The sequence below is a fragment of the Heptranchias perlo genome, chromosome 9, assembly GCF_035084215.1.
Source record: "Heptranchias perlo isolate sHepPer1 chromosome 9, sHepPer1.hap1, whole genome shotgun sequence".
NCBI lineage: Eukaryota > Metazoa > Chordata > Chondrichthyes > Hexanchiformes > Hexanchidae > Heptranchias > Heptranchias perlo.
The window spans coordinates 18,827,784-18,840,749 of record NC_090333.1 but is presented as its reverse complement, the minus strand read 5'-3'; the positions used below and the strand labels follow the sequence as shown (position 1 = coordinate 18,840,749).

Here is a 12,966-nt window from a genome sequence, read left to right as displayed (position 1 = left end):
CTGGAGCTCAAAGACTGCACACAAGCTGTGCACAGGGGCCCAGCATTCATTTAAATGAGGACCAAGCCTTACAATGTGACTGGAGCACCTGAACACATAGTACCATAGTACCAGTGCAGGAGGAGGCCATTTGGCCCATCGTGCCTGTGCCTGCTCTTTGAAAGAGCTATCCAATTAGTCCCATTCCCCTGCTCTTTTCCCATAGCCCTGTAAATTTTTTCCCTTCAAATATTTATCCAATTCCCTTTTGAAAGTTGCTATTGAATCTGCTTCCACCACCCTTTCAGGCAGTGCATTCCAGATCATGACAACTCGCTGCGTAAAAAAATGTTTCCTCATGTTGCCTCTGGCTCTTTTGCCGATCACCTTAAATCTGTGTCCTCTGGTTACCGGCCCTTCTGTCACTGGAAACAGTTTCTCCTTATTTACTCTATCAAAACCCTTCATAATTTTGAACACCTCAATCAAATCTCCCCTTAACATTCTCTGTTCTAAGGAGAACCATCCCAGCTTGTCCAGTCTCTCCACGTAACTGAAGTTCCTCATTCTAGTAAATCTCTAACATTCCAGTAACTCAGCATCTGTACTAAACCAGTGCTAGTAAAAAAAAATGTTTACATTTTTTTTAACCTGGGTGATGCTGGCAACATGATGACCTTAAAAGGCCGACTTTGGTCAGGCACCAGCTTTGCTGCGCTTCCACATCTTGTGCTGTGTGCTGGGATCACTGTTAAATTATGTTAATGAGCTGATCTAATACAATGCAACGAGGTCGGGTCATTCCGACACAGGTACGGCCAGCGCGTCAGGAGCTGCCATCCCGCATTAGCAGCCCTATTGAGTCACCTTACCTGACCTCTGCCTGGTTACTGAGCAGCATTCCAGACCAGAGCTGGTGGCCTACTTGGTAAGCAGCCCATGAGGTAGTAAAGTTAGTCTTATATGTATATGTATATGTATTGTTAAACTATATATATATATATTAGACTACAATATATAATGGGCCAGAAATCCCGCAGAGCGGTGAGGCAACGCTCACTGCAGCTCCTGCAAAGTAAATTAACGAAAATACTTACTGCGGGCTCTGTAGCGTCCAATTGCTTGAATTTGAACTTTAAACAAAATGTGCGCTATCGACCCGGCCTCTGAGCAGCGTGAGTTGCCTCGCGGCTGGAAAAGTCTGAGAGGAGAAGACACGGCCACAAAATCTGTCAGGAAGAGAAGTCATGCCCGCAGATTCAGGCTGCACTGCTCAAGCAGGCAAGCAGACTTCATTCATTTAAAGTTAGTATTCTGTGCGTCATTGTAAATAAAAATTTTAATTTTTTTAAATAAAAAGCCAAAGAAATTATTGAATTAAATTAAAGAGACAGAAGGGAAATTTTTTTTTTAAATTTTTAATTTTTAATTTTTTTTTAAATGACCAAAAACTATTAAAATAAGGAGTAATATGAGACTCCACATTTTTAAAAGTTAATTTTTAGTAGTTTGGCAGTCATTTAAGACTAACCATGCTTTTAAAACTTAGTTTAGACCTGTATTTTTAAGCGTGCCTGTTTGGTGGCGTAATTAGTTACTTTCCAGCTTGGCAGATAAGCAAGTTTGCACTTTTTCAATGAGTTTTCTGATTGCAGCGTGTGATGTCCCTTTAATTTGAATCTGTCTTATCACTAGGAGCAAGTTCATGATTTCCGCGTTTCACTGCGCATGTGCAAATGCGGGAACTTGTTCCTTCAATTCACCACTAAAAACTGAGAGCGCTGATTAGCTGCACTGTTATTTCGGGAGCAATACCTGGCCCATAATGTTGGACTCTACAATATATACAATGTGAGACTCAACAATATATATAGGGATAGAGTTTCCACTTGTTTACACTAGTTATATTAGCGCAATCCGGGAGGAATCGGCCGAACCAGCGCAAAAGACCGGGGAATTTTAAACATAAATGAGTTGCACCCAAAACCATTCACGTTTGTGTTTCTGCTGTCTTTTACACTGGTTCAAGATTCAATTCTCCCAAATCAAGCCCCGCCCCCAAACTGGCCACACCCCCAGGTCAATAATGCGAGATCCACCGATTGCGCTGGTTTGGGAAGACTCTTCAAATTGCGTTCATTTTCTTAGGTGCACAGGCACAAGTAGGCACGTTTTAAAAGTTTTTTCATAACAAAAAATATTTAATTTTCTAAGAAACTGACTAGTGGGTACACCAATGAAACTATTGATGGTTCAGTATAGTTTGAACTCATTTTCAGTGATTTTAAATCAAATTGCTCACAGGAGGAGGACTGGACACCCTTATTAAAAATGCTTATTTTTGATATTTCTGACCCATTTTCAGATGAATTAATAAAACTGTACTCTTAAATACATTACAGAATATTTTTTAATGGAAAGAAAAAGAAAGGAAATGATTGCCTTCTATTGCGCTGTCAGATTGCACTGGTTCACGGAAGATTTCATGTTTGCGATTATGCAAATGAATTTTAGTGGAAACTTGAACTGTAACCTAGCCAGTGTAATTTCAAGCGCATTTTGGCCGCAATTTCCCGATTACGCCCAAAGCGGAAACTCTACCCCACAATGTTAGACTTTACTAATTTGTGCTGCTGATGTGGAACTTCGTGCAACCAGAGCGCATATGGGAAATTTGAGCAGTGTGGTCAGCACTTCCTGCAGGATTTTCCGTAAAAATAAAACGAATGAACCTTGTGGGCCCCGAATTCCTCATGTTCACTTCTAGCTCGCAAATTTGTAAAAAATCTTTCCTATAATTTTAACTGGAAAAAGATTTTTTCAAAAATCTTTAATTAGGGTTACAACAATTAGTGAACTCTTGCTGCTTTTGCGAATTCTTAATGGAACCCATCCCATTAAAGAGATAGCATTGGCTCACCAGGGAGTTTCAGCCACGTTAGTTGCTGGCAAAGCCTCCTCTCAGACTCTGTTGCATGTTGACTGTGGGGAAAGTTATGCACCACAACAGAAGCTGCATGAGCTTTTGTATTGTGGTTTCACAGTATTAGGTCAGAATATTATTATAGTGACAAGCGCAGTTGATGACATGACGTGTCACTTCATTACAAAATTTTAAAAATCACCCAAGGACAAATTTCAGAAGATTATTTCTTAAGTTTAACTCCAGCTCAGGTCTGTAACCTTCACCGACCAAAACAACAATTTTTGAAGATGTTTGTTATAACCTCAATGTTCCCCTATTGTCTGTAAATGGAGGGAAATTCCAGCCAATTTGTTTCAATTTCACAGTTAGTCACCAGCAGGCCTTCAGTCCGAAAACATCTTGCCTTTCAGCAATGCATAAAGTAACAAGGAGAAGCCTGATCCTCCCATGGATCTGAGTTCATGTGATAGTGACACTTTCAGCAAGTGAATAAGACAGGATTCAGAACATAATGTTACAAGAGTGACACTCCATCATTATGTGTACTGTGAGGTACACAAGGAGGTGACCAGATTAATATTCACATTGTACAGAGCTATGGATGCAGTAATTTAATGCTGCTGATAGCTGAAAGCAAACCTGTGTAAGCCAATTGGGTTTGACCTGAACCTTTATGCACAAAGTCTTGGCTGTGATTTTGCTCCTAAGAAGGAATATTTACTGGAGAGAGGGGAGTGAAAGGAAGTATTATTTTCCTTTGAAGTAGGCGAGAAAGGATTGTGAAATATGTTCCCTCACTGAAAGGAGATACTGAAGCTACTACTTGTCCAAAGGCAGCTCATGGAAATCCACTATGTCTCATCTCCAGATTGAGAAAGATCGAGGGGGGTCTCTCCTGCAGCTTGCTGTGAACTAGTGCTGTTTTCTTGCTGCTTTTTATGCCAGTCTTGGGCTAAAACATGCATACAGAGTCTGCAGTGCAGTCTCTAAGCTGGAACATAGATTGTTCAGTTGTGGTTAGTAACTTAATGTGTGAGGACATTTGGAATCAAATCATGGCCAAAGAACCCCAGGGTAGAACATGCTGATATCAGATCTTCCAATCCATCCTTATTTCTGGTAGTCACCTACATTTTTAATATATACGTACACTTATACCAATAAACAAAATAATGAAATAGTTTATATCAAACAGAATAAATGAAGTGTTTACAAAGGCCTGAAGCAGCCTCTGAACCCCCAGCAAATTTGATTGTGCTGCCAGCTTTCTGTATTTGATTGAGTTTTCACCCTTATAAAACCATCTTCAGGTTGAAAGACCAGTAATGACTTGAGCCATTGGTTACATGCTCTAATTTTGGCTTTTGAAACTATCAAACAAATGTGTGATTGATTCCAAAAGAGAAACAATATGATGTTAAGAACAAAACATTATCGAAATGATCTGGCACACAGCTATTTGAAAGTATTGGCTGGTGTGGAGGGTCCCTCTAGTGGACAGTATTGATTTTAAGTAACAAACCGAGAAAGATGAAAAGTTCCCATGTTCTTACACTTAGGAAGAACCATCATCCTCTCCACACATCATATGGATGAAGCAGATCTTCTAGGTGACCGGATCGCAATCATTTCTCAGGGAAAGCTGCAGTGTTGCGGCTCCTCTTTGTTTCTAAAGAATTGCTTTGGCTCTGGTTTCTATCTTACCCTGGTTCGCAGGATGAAGAAGGCAAATCGGAAGAAACTAGATGCCATGGTAAGTTGATGCATCTGCATCTCACGGGACTGATCACTTACTCTATCAGTGTAGAAACTGCCCTAAAGGTTCTTCAGTTGTAAAATCAGATCATAAGCTTCATTAAATAATGATCCGTTGAGAATCTACTTTCATCTTTAATGCACAAGTCAATTGAAATGAGTTTCTCTGGTTCTCTTCCTAGTCAGTATTGGCAAGGCACAAACTACTAATTTTCTGCAGGAATAATGTTGCTTTAAACACCCTCACATGAAGCAGGAAATTACACAAGAACACACAGAGGAAACACTGCCGCAAAAACAATATAACTTCAGCTTCGGGGAAATGGGTCAGAATCGTGAAGCAAAAATAAAAAAGGATCAAAGGGTTACTTTTACACAGATGCAAGATCAGCCTGTGTAATGAGATATGTTTGCTATCTTTTGCTGCTGATGGTGTTCAGCAGTTCAACTGATCTCTGCTTTTCTTTTACCCGCAAAACTACCACAGCCGATTTGCACCTGTGCAACAGACTGCTGCTGTTCCTGCTCCAACTGTTGCCCTATTGATGAAACCCTTCCAGAAGAAGAATTAGATGGTAAGGCTTGTAATTTCCGCTTAGCTTTTATTAGTGTTACTCGAACACAACCAACCCATCCCATGCATGTCACCCTGATCATTTTTCTCTGCTGTGTATGGGCTGAAAATGCTCGGATCTCATTGGATCTGCTCTAGACTTGTACTGGACAGATCCGTACTGCTGGTTAAAAATAAACGCTTTGTTGGAGGTTCTCAAGCATTTGTAATCCCTCATCCGTTTATGTTCCAAAAAACGGCACAGGGAAGGAAATGGTGTCAAAGTGCACACATGCAACAATCTAATGACATTTTTTATGTCAAATTTATCCCTCCCTGCATCTTTGTTATTTCCTCACCTCTATTACAAGTTTTTCTGTTCCGTTTTGTGTTTGTTGACAGGAAGAGGAGCTGTTTTACAAAGTTCTAAAGGTTAGATCAGTAGGGTTAGCCAACAGGAAGCATGGTTTGGTTGACAAATACAGCACACCATTTTATATGAGGTGCAAAACATTGGGAGCTCAGATCACTTAATAAAGCATGGAAGAGGCCCTCTCATTGTTTGACATTTTGCATCACACTTTCAGCCATCTATTATTCTTTATAACAAGGATAGTCCGGAAATAACTGTTTGTGATATTAGCTGATAAGTGGCAAGTAACATTCGCACCAGACAATTGCCAGGCAATGACCATCTCCAACAAGAGAGAGTCTAACCACCTCCCCTTGACATTCAATGGCATTACCATCGCCCAAACCCCCACCATCAACATCCTGGGGGTCACCGTTGACCAGAAACTTAACTGGACCAGCCACATAAATATTGTGGCTACAAGAGCAGGTCAAAGGCTTGGTATTCTGCGGCGAGTGACTCACCTCCTGACTTCCCAAAGACTTTCCACCATCTACAAGACACAAGTCAGGAGTGTGATGGAATACTCTCCACTTGCCTGGATGAGTGCAGCTCCAACAACACTCAAGAAGCTCGACACCATCCAGGACAAAGCAGCCCGCTTGATTGGCACCCCATCCACCACCATAAACATTCACTCCCTTCATCATTGGCGCACCATGGCTGCAGTGTGTACCATCTACAGGATGCACTGCAGCAACTCGCCAAGGCTTCTTCGACAGCACTTCCCAAATCCACGACCTCTACCACCTAGAAGAACAAGGGCAGCAGGCACATGGGAACAACACCACCTGCACGTTCCCCTCCAAATCACACACCATCCCGACTTGGAAATATATCGGCGTTCCTTCATTGTTGCTGGGTCAAAATCCTGGAACTCCCTTCCTAATAGCACTGTGAGAGAACCTTCACCACACGGACTGCAGCAGTTCAAGAAGGCAACTCACCACCACCTTCTCAAGGGCAATTAGGGATGGGCAATAAATGCTGGCCTTGCCATCGATGCCCACATCCCGTGAACAAATAAAAAAATAGTGCTTATTGCATTCATATGACATTCTTCTGTCTGTTATTTTAAGAGACACTAACCCATTCAAAACAAAACAGTTAACACCTTTGTTAAATTAGAATTTCATGTGAACATGTTTAACATTTGTATGTTAATATTGCAAACAGTCATTTCTAGACTGATCTATTCTGATCTCTGCTATTAGCTATTTATATAATATCCAAGGTTCTGATTATAATGAGATGCCAGTGTGCTTTAAATCTAATGATAAAGGATTGGTGCTATTAATATAAAGATCAGTGACTAGTAAACTTGCAGTAAATGGCAGCCTATAACCTTTCACTGTAACCTTTATTGCTGTTTCTCCCATACAGGTGATGTAGATGCATTGACAAATCTCATCCAACATCATGTCTCTGAGGCCAAGCTGATAGAAAATGTTGGTCAGGAGCTTTACTATCTGCTACCCAGTAAAGACTTCAAACATAGAGCCTATGCAAGTCTGTTCCGAGAAATTGAGGAGACTCTGCAAGATTTAGGCCTCAGTAGCTTTGGGGTGTCTGACACATCGCTGGAGGAGGTAAGGCTGATTATTACTTACCACAGGAAACTGTTGTTTTTATCAATTCTTTGTCAGCTGACTTGGAACAGTTTTCACTAGAGGTTGTAAAAGATGACTATGGAGAAATGCGGTTACCCATTAAGTCTAATAAGTGCAAACAAACCTTGAAGGCTCTGAAATTACACTGTGTGGATATTAGCATACAAACGTATAGCACATCTGTATGCAATTCCTTTCCCCACTGTTTTAACAGAGGCATTAACCTGTTTAAATTAAATTGGTTAATGTCTCTGTGAATATAGTGGACAAAGGAATTCCATATGGGTGTGACAGGCATTCGTACAGTGATATTCTCACAGAGTACTTTCAAGGCCAAAGTCTAGTAACAGATTGGGACAATATGAACTTGTGACCTTCTCATTGGCACATTATGTTAAAGATTGTACAAACACCATGCACGGTGGTCGTTCAACAGTTTAAAAACTTTATTGAAAGGATTGGTGTATGATGATATTGTCAAACAGAGCAGCAGAACAGCACATTATTATTCAGAGTAATGTTGACACCAGCTGATGTGGCTGCTTTGCCTTTTGGTGTAAGATCTTGAACCCAAAGCAAAGTACCTGGTGCCAAAACTTCCACATAACTCGATCTGGAAAGTATGGTCAAAATGTTAAACAAGACTAAATTGTTTCTGTTGCCTTCATTTTTGATTATTTAAAGTAGGAGGAAAACAGGATTTTTAAAAAACATTATGATACCAAATGATTTGTGTTATAAAGCTGTTTGACTAAACTACAAAAGAAACTATATTCCCCTTTCCCCACCCATTAAAATTACACTGGAAGCAATTATTTTTGATAGAAATTTATGTATAAGTAACTGTTGAAAATCTAGGCAGGGGTGGGCTTCCAATTGGATAAATTGTTTTTGGTCACCTGAGAAAATCCAGTAACTGATAGGAAAGTATATTATCAGTAAGTTGTATTACTGGCTGACACATTTTCTGGCTCGTTGTCAACCATTTTATAATAATAGCATGTTACTAAAAGAGGGTCTGCTGTAGAATGGTAGATGCTTTTTTATAACCCATTTAAAAGAGAATGAAGGTTTAAAGCAGTAATTTCCATAAACCACCACAGCTGCTGACTGTAGTAACCAGTGCTCTTGTATCGTTATTTGCAATGTCATCTACACCCCAGCATAGGGACCTAATTCATTGCTAAGCCATTAACTGTGGAGTACATGTTACATCTACAGACAGCCACAATTAGTTTCCCTTCTTGTTGTGAAGAATCATAGAATCATCAAATGGTACAGCAGGGAAGGAGACCATTCAGCCCATCGTGCCTGTGCCTAAAGGTACATGCACTTCAGAAGTATTCTCATAAATGAAAATTGAAATAGAGTTTTCACAGCTCAGAGATGGACCATTGGATTCCCAACCAGCAGACATGGGTTTGAACGAGTGGTCTTCGTTTAGGGCTTGAATTTCCATGGGGAATCTCCCTCTCGTCCACCATGACCTTGGTAGAAGATCCACAAAAACGGCAAAAACAGCATTTGCGAATCATTTTAACTTTCGGTGATGTTGTAAAACTGGCGATATCGGATCAGCTGCCTGTTACACTCCCCGCCAAATTTTCCTTTCCATTGACTTCGGGCAGGGTGTATTACGGGCAGTTCTGCACCATCACTAAAAGTTCAAATTATCCTCTTTGTCTGGGGCTCCTAAGGATCTTCTGCTGAAGTTATGGTGGATGAGCTGGAAACCTCCACAGAGATAAATGGCGTTAGTATTTTGCACTAGGCTGCTAGATAGCGCATTACTGGAGAATGATCCATTACTGTTGAACATTTATCGTAGCGCAAATATATCTAATCGAACAACATTGATTGTTGCGAAATGCAATAATACATTTCTGCCACGCAGCAGCTATGTGAATTTACGTAGGGTAACGAAAGGGTTTGATAGAGCAGACGGAGAAAAATGTTTCCACTTGTGGGGGAGTCCAAAACTAGAGGTCATCAATTTAAGACAGTCATTAATAAACCAATAGGGAATTCAGGAGAAACTTCTTTACCCAAAGCGTGGTGAGAATGTGGAACACGCTACCATAAGGAGCAGTTGAGGCAAATAGCACAGATGCATTTAAGGGGAAGCTATATGAAGGAGAAAGGAATAGAAGGGTATGCTGATAGGGGTAGATGAAGTAGGGAGTGAGGAGACTTGTGTGAAGCATAAACGCCGGCACAGACCAGTTGGTCCGAATGGCCTGTTCCTTTGCAGTAGACTCAAGGTAACTGAATGAATATACCACTTCAGATAGGAACAATCAATCCAAACGTTAGATTTCAGACTTATTGAACTTTGGCCCTGTTTGGAACGGCTGGAGTTCAGAAGTTGTGGCCATTTAAAGGTATGACTTGTATTCTTGTATGGCTTGTATAGATTCGGCTTGTATTCCCTTGAGTATGGAGATTAAGGGATGATCTAATTGAGGTGCTTAAAATGATTAAAGGGTGAGTTGATAGGGTAGATAGAGAGAAACTATTTCATCTGATGGGAGAGTCCAGAATAAGAGTCCAGAATAACCTTAAAATTAGAACCAGGCCGTTTGTAGAATCATAGAATCTTACAGCACAGAAGGAGGCCGTTCGGCCCATTATTAAATTGATTGTACACAACTCCCTTTTAATAGCTAATTAGCACTTCAAATTGCCATCATAACCAGCATGGTTCCAGGCTGCCACTTCATTGTTGAGAACAAAATCAAAACAAATATGCATCTAACATCTGAATTTGCCTGAAGCTTGTCCCCACTATTTATTGTGAGGTCAGTGTTGAGTATCTTCCTTTCATCTAATGCTTTCAAATTATATTTCCTTTGTAAAATATCTGAGAGATGCCTGTACTGCACCGACCGCACTGCACCGACTGACCGCCTGTAATTCAATTCTATTGTTTTCTCATTTCCAGATTTTCTTAAAGGCTACTGAAGATCCTGCACTTAGAACAGGTAAACAAGCATTCTTGAGAATTCAGGAAAGTGTGATTCATGTGGAACATGTTGGGTGTAGAAGTTATCCTCTTGGTGAAGTTTATATACAAATAAAGAAAGAGTGAACTAACTTGCATTTATATAGGATCTTTCACAACCTCAGGACCAAAGTGTTTCACAGCCAATGAAGTATTTTTGAAGTGTAGTCACTGTTGTAATGTAGGGAAATGTAACGCAGCCAGGTCCGGCAAACAGAAATGAGATAAATGACCAGATAATCTGTTTCACTGATGTTGATTGAGAGATAAATATTAGTCAGGGCACTGGGAGAACTCCACTGCTCTTCTTTGAATAGTGCCATAAGATCTTTTATGCCCATGTGAGAGGGCACACAGGGTCTCAGCTTAATGCCTCATCTGAAAGACCGCACCTCCGACAGTGCAGCACTCCTTCAGTACTGCACTGAAGTGTCCACCTAGATTGTGCTCAAGTCTCTGGAATGGGACTTGAATCCATAACCTTCTGACTCTGAGATGAGAGTGCTACCGCTGAGCCAAGACTGATACCTTGCTGTGATAATATGGACCGTACGCTAGTTATACCTTCTCTTTTGACACTGAAGTATAAGTTTACAAACGTATTCAATATAACCTAGAATATCTGATGCAATGTTGCAAAATAACAGGAATTTCTGCTTAAACAGTTCTATCTTTTTCATTATTAATTGCTTAATCTAATTTTTGCTTGACAAAGCAAAGAGACAATGGACTCATAGAAAGGTTACAGCATGGAAGGAGGCCAGTCGGCTCAATTTTAGGGGGCAATTGCGGGTGCATTGGGGGCAATTAAAGCCGGCGGGATGACAGTTAAAGAGCCAAATGTACCTGAGGTACTTAAGGCACTTCACCTGTGACAGATGAAGGGATTAGAAAGATTTTTAACTTATCTGGGCGGCTTGCCCACCGCCTCTGATTCATGCCTGGTGAAACCAGGCGCAAAGGGCCAGATCAGGGAAAAAGAAACGAAATAAATTAAATAAAAAACCATGCAAGGAATTGAAGACACTAAATGACCCTACCTTTGAAACCTGCTCCGATGTCTGACGTCTCCCGTTCCAATGTCCCCCTCTTCACCCTCCCAATGTTCCCCTCTTCACCCTCCTGATGGCCCCCCCAATCTTCCCCTCTCCCACCCCCGATCTTCCCCTCTCCCACCCCCCGATCTTCCCCTCTCCCACCCCCAGATCTTCCCCTCTCCCACCCCCCGATCTTCCCCTCTCCCACCCCCCGATCTTCCCCTCTCCCACCCCCCGATCTTCCCCTCTCCCACCCCCCGATCTTCCCCTCTCCCACCCCCCGATCTTCCCCTCTCCCACCCCCCGATCTTCCCCTCTCCCACCCCCCAATCTTCCCCTCTCCCACCCCCGATCTTCCCCTCTTTCCCCCCCCCCCCCCCCCATCCCCAGTCTTCCAGTCCAGCAGTAGAACTTCCGTCCTCCCCCCCTCCCTCCAGTCTTCCGTTCCATGACGTCTGGCTCTCTCCCTTTCTCGACCCCCCCCCCCTCACGTTTCAACTCCTGATGGCAGCCAGCCTGTCAATCAGGCTGGCTGCCGGGCGCGAAACCCGGAGAGGACATTAACCATTATCAATCAACGTGCGATCGCGTCGGAAATGGTACGTTTGGTTCATGCGGGTTTGCCGCGCGCCCAATCGCCCCTCCCCCCTCCGCTGCCATCCCGCCTCCCCGCTAATATCGGGGCCTATGTCTTCCTAAAGCCACTGGGAGAATATATATGTGTTGCAAAGGAAATAGTCAGGAGCAGAGTTTGGTTTTGCTTTCAATGATATTCTTTGACACTAATTGATTTAGCAGAGTGCTAAATTTAACTGAACATCTGAAATTAAATACGTTGTACTGAATCATCCCTAACCATCAAACATCCTTGAGATTATATATAATCAGCCAGATCTTGCTGGAAAAATAACAGCGTGTTAACGACGCATGTTGTTATTAATATGCAAAACGGCCAGCAAATTCAGGGGATTAAGAGATATGCCGTGAGTTGCGAATCTCCCAAATTTGCTGGTCAATTTAGGCTGCTCCACCATTTGCTTCACATAAACGGCATCTTGCCCTTAGCTTCCCCATTATTTTTAAGAACTTGCTGGATTTGCACATTAATTGCCCATTAAACTAGCCACAGAAAGTTAAGTCTGGTAATTAACAGTGTAAATACTTTTTTAACAATGTGATAATTGTTAATGCAGTGCCAATCAACCTCTCTGGCCCAGAAATTGAGCAATTTAAACTGTGGAGTCTCATTCCTTCAGGTGGTAAATTGTTCTTAAGAGATTTAAAAATGTCAAATTTTAAATGTTTTAATTTTTTTACGTTTTCCTTTCTGTCTCTCTTTTTTTCTCTCTTTTAAGCCAATCGTTCTTTCGTCCTTCTCTATTTCTCTTTCTGTACCTGATTTGACTCTAATTCGCGCTCCTTCTCAGTCGTTCCCTCTGCTTCTTTCTCAATCCTTAAATCGCATTGGTTAAGGAGATACACTGTTGGTCCCGCCATTCACTAAGGTCCCAGATATCCCTTTGATCTCGCCACACCGTTATCAGCTCGCACATCCAGCAAGTTACGGCGCAAAAATATTTTGAGCTGAAGGGTGCAGAAAAAAGTCTAACTGACAGGGCACGCCCTGCTCCAGGAATATCCAGCCTAATGTATAATCTTGACCAAAGGTCAAGATTTTCTTTCAGTTACTAAT

The 12,966-nt window shown here is 41.6% G+C and overlaps 1 protein-coding gene across 1 annotated transcript in view; it reads left to right on the top strand.

The window, feature by feature from the left end:
- The window catches only part of abca4b (ATP-binding cassette, sub-family A (ABC1), member 4b), a 101,937-nt gene that overhangs the window by 50,273 nt on the left and 38,698 nt on the right, over nucleotides 1-12,966 (top strand). Inside the window, exons 20-23 of the mRNA XM_067989577.1 lie at nucleotides 4,465-4,658; nucleotides 5,148-5,235; nucleotides 7,009-7,214; nucleotides 10,177-10,216. Coding sequence (XP_067845678.1) covers nucleotides 4,465-4,658; nucleotides 5,148-5,235; nucleotides 7,009-7,214; nucleotides 10,177-10,216 — 528 coding nt within the window. The remainder of the gene's footprint in view (nucleotides 1-4,464; nucleotides 4,659-5,147; nucleotides 5,236-7,008; nucleotides 7,215-10,176; nucleotides 10,217-12,966) is intronic.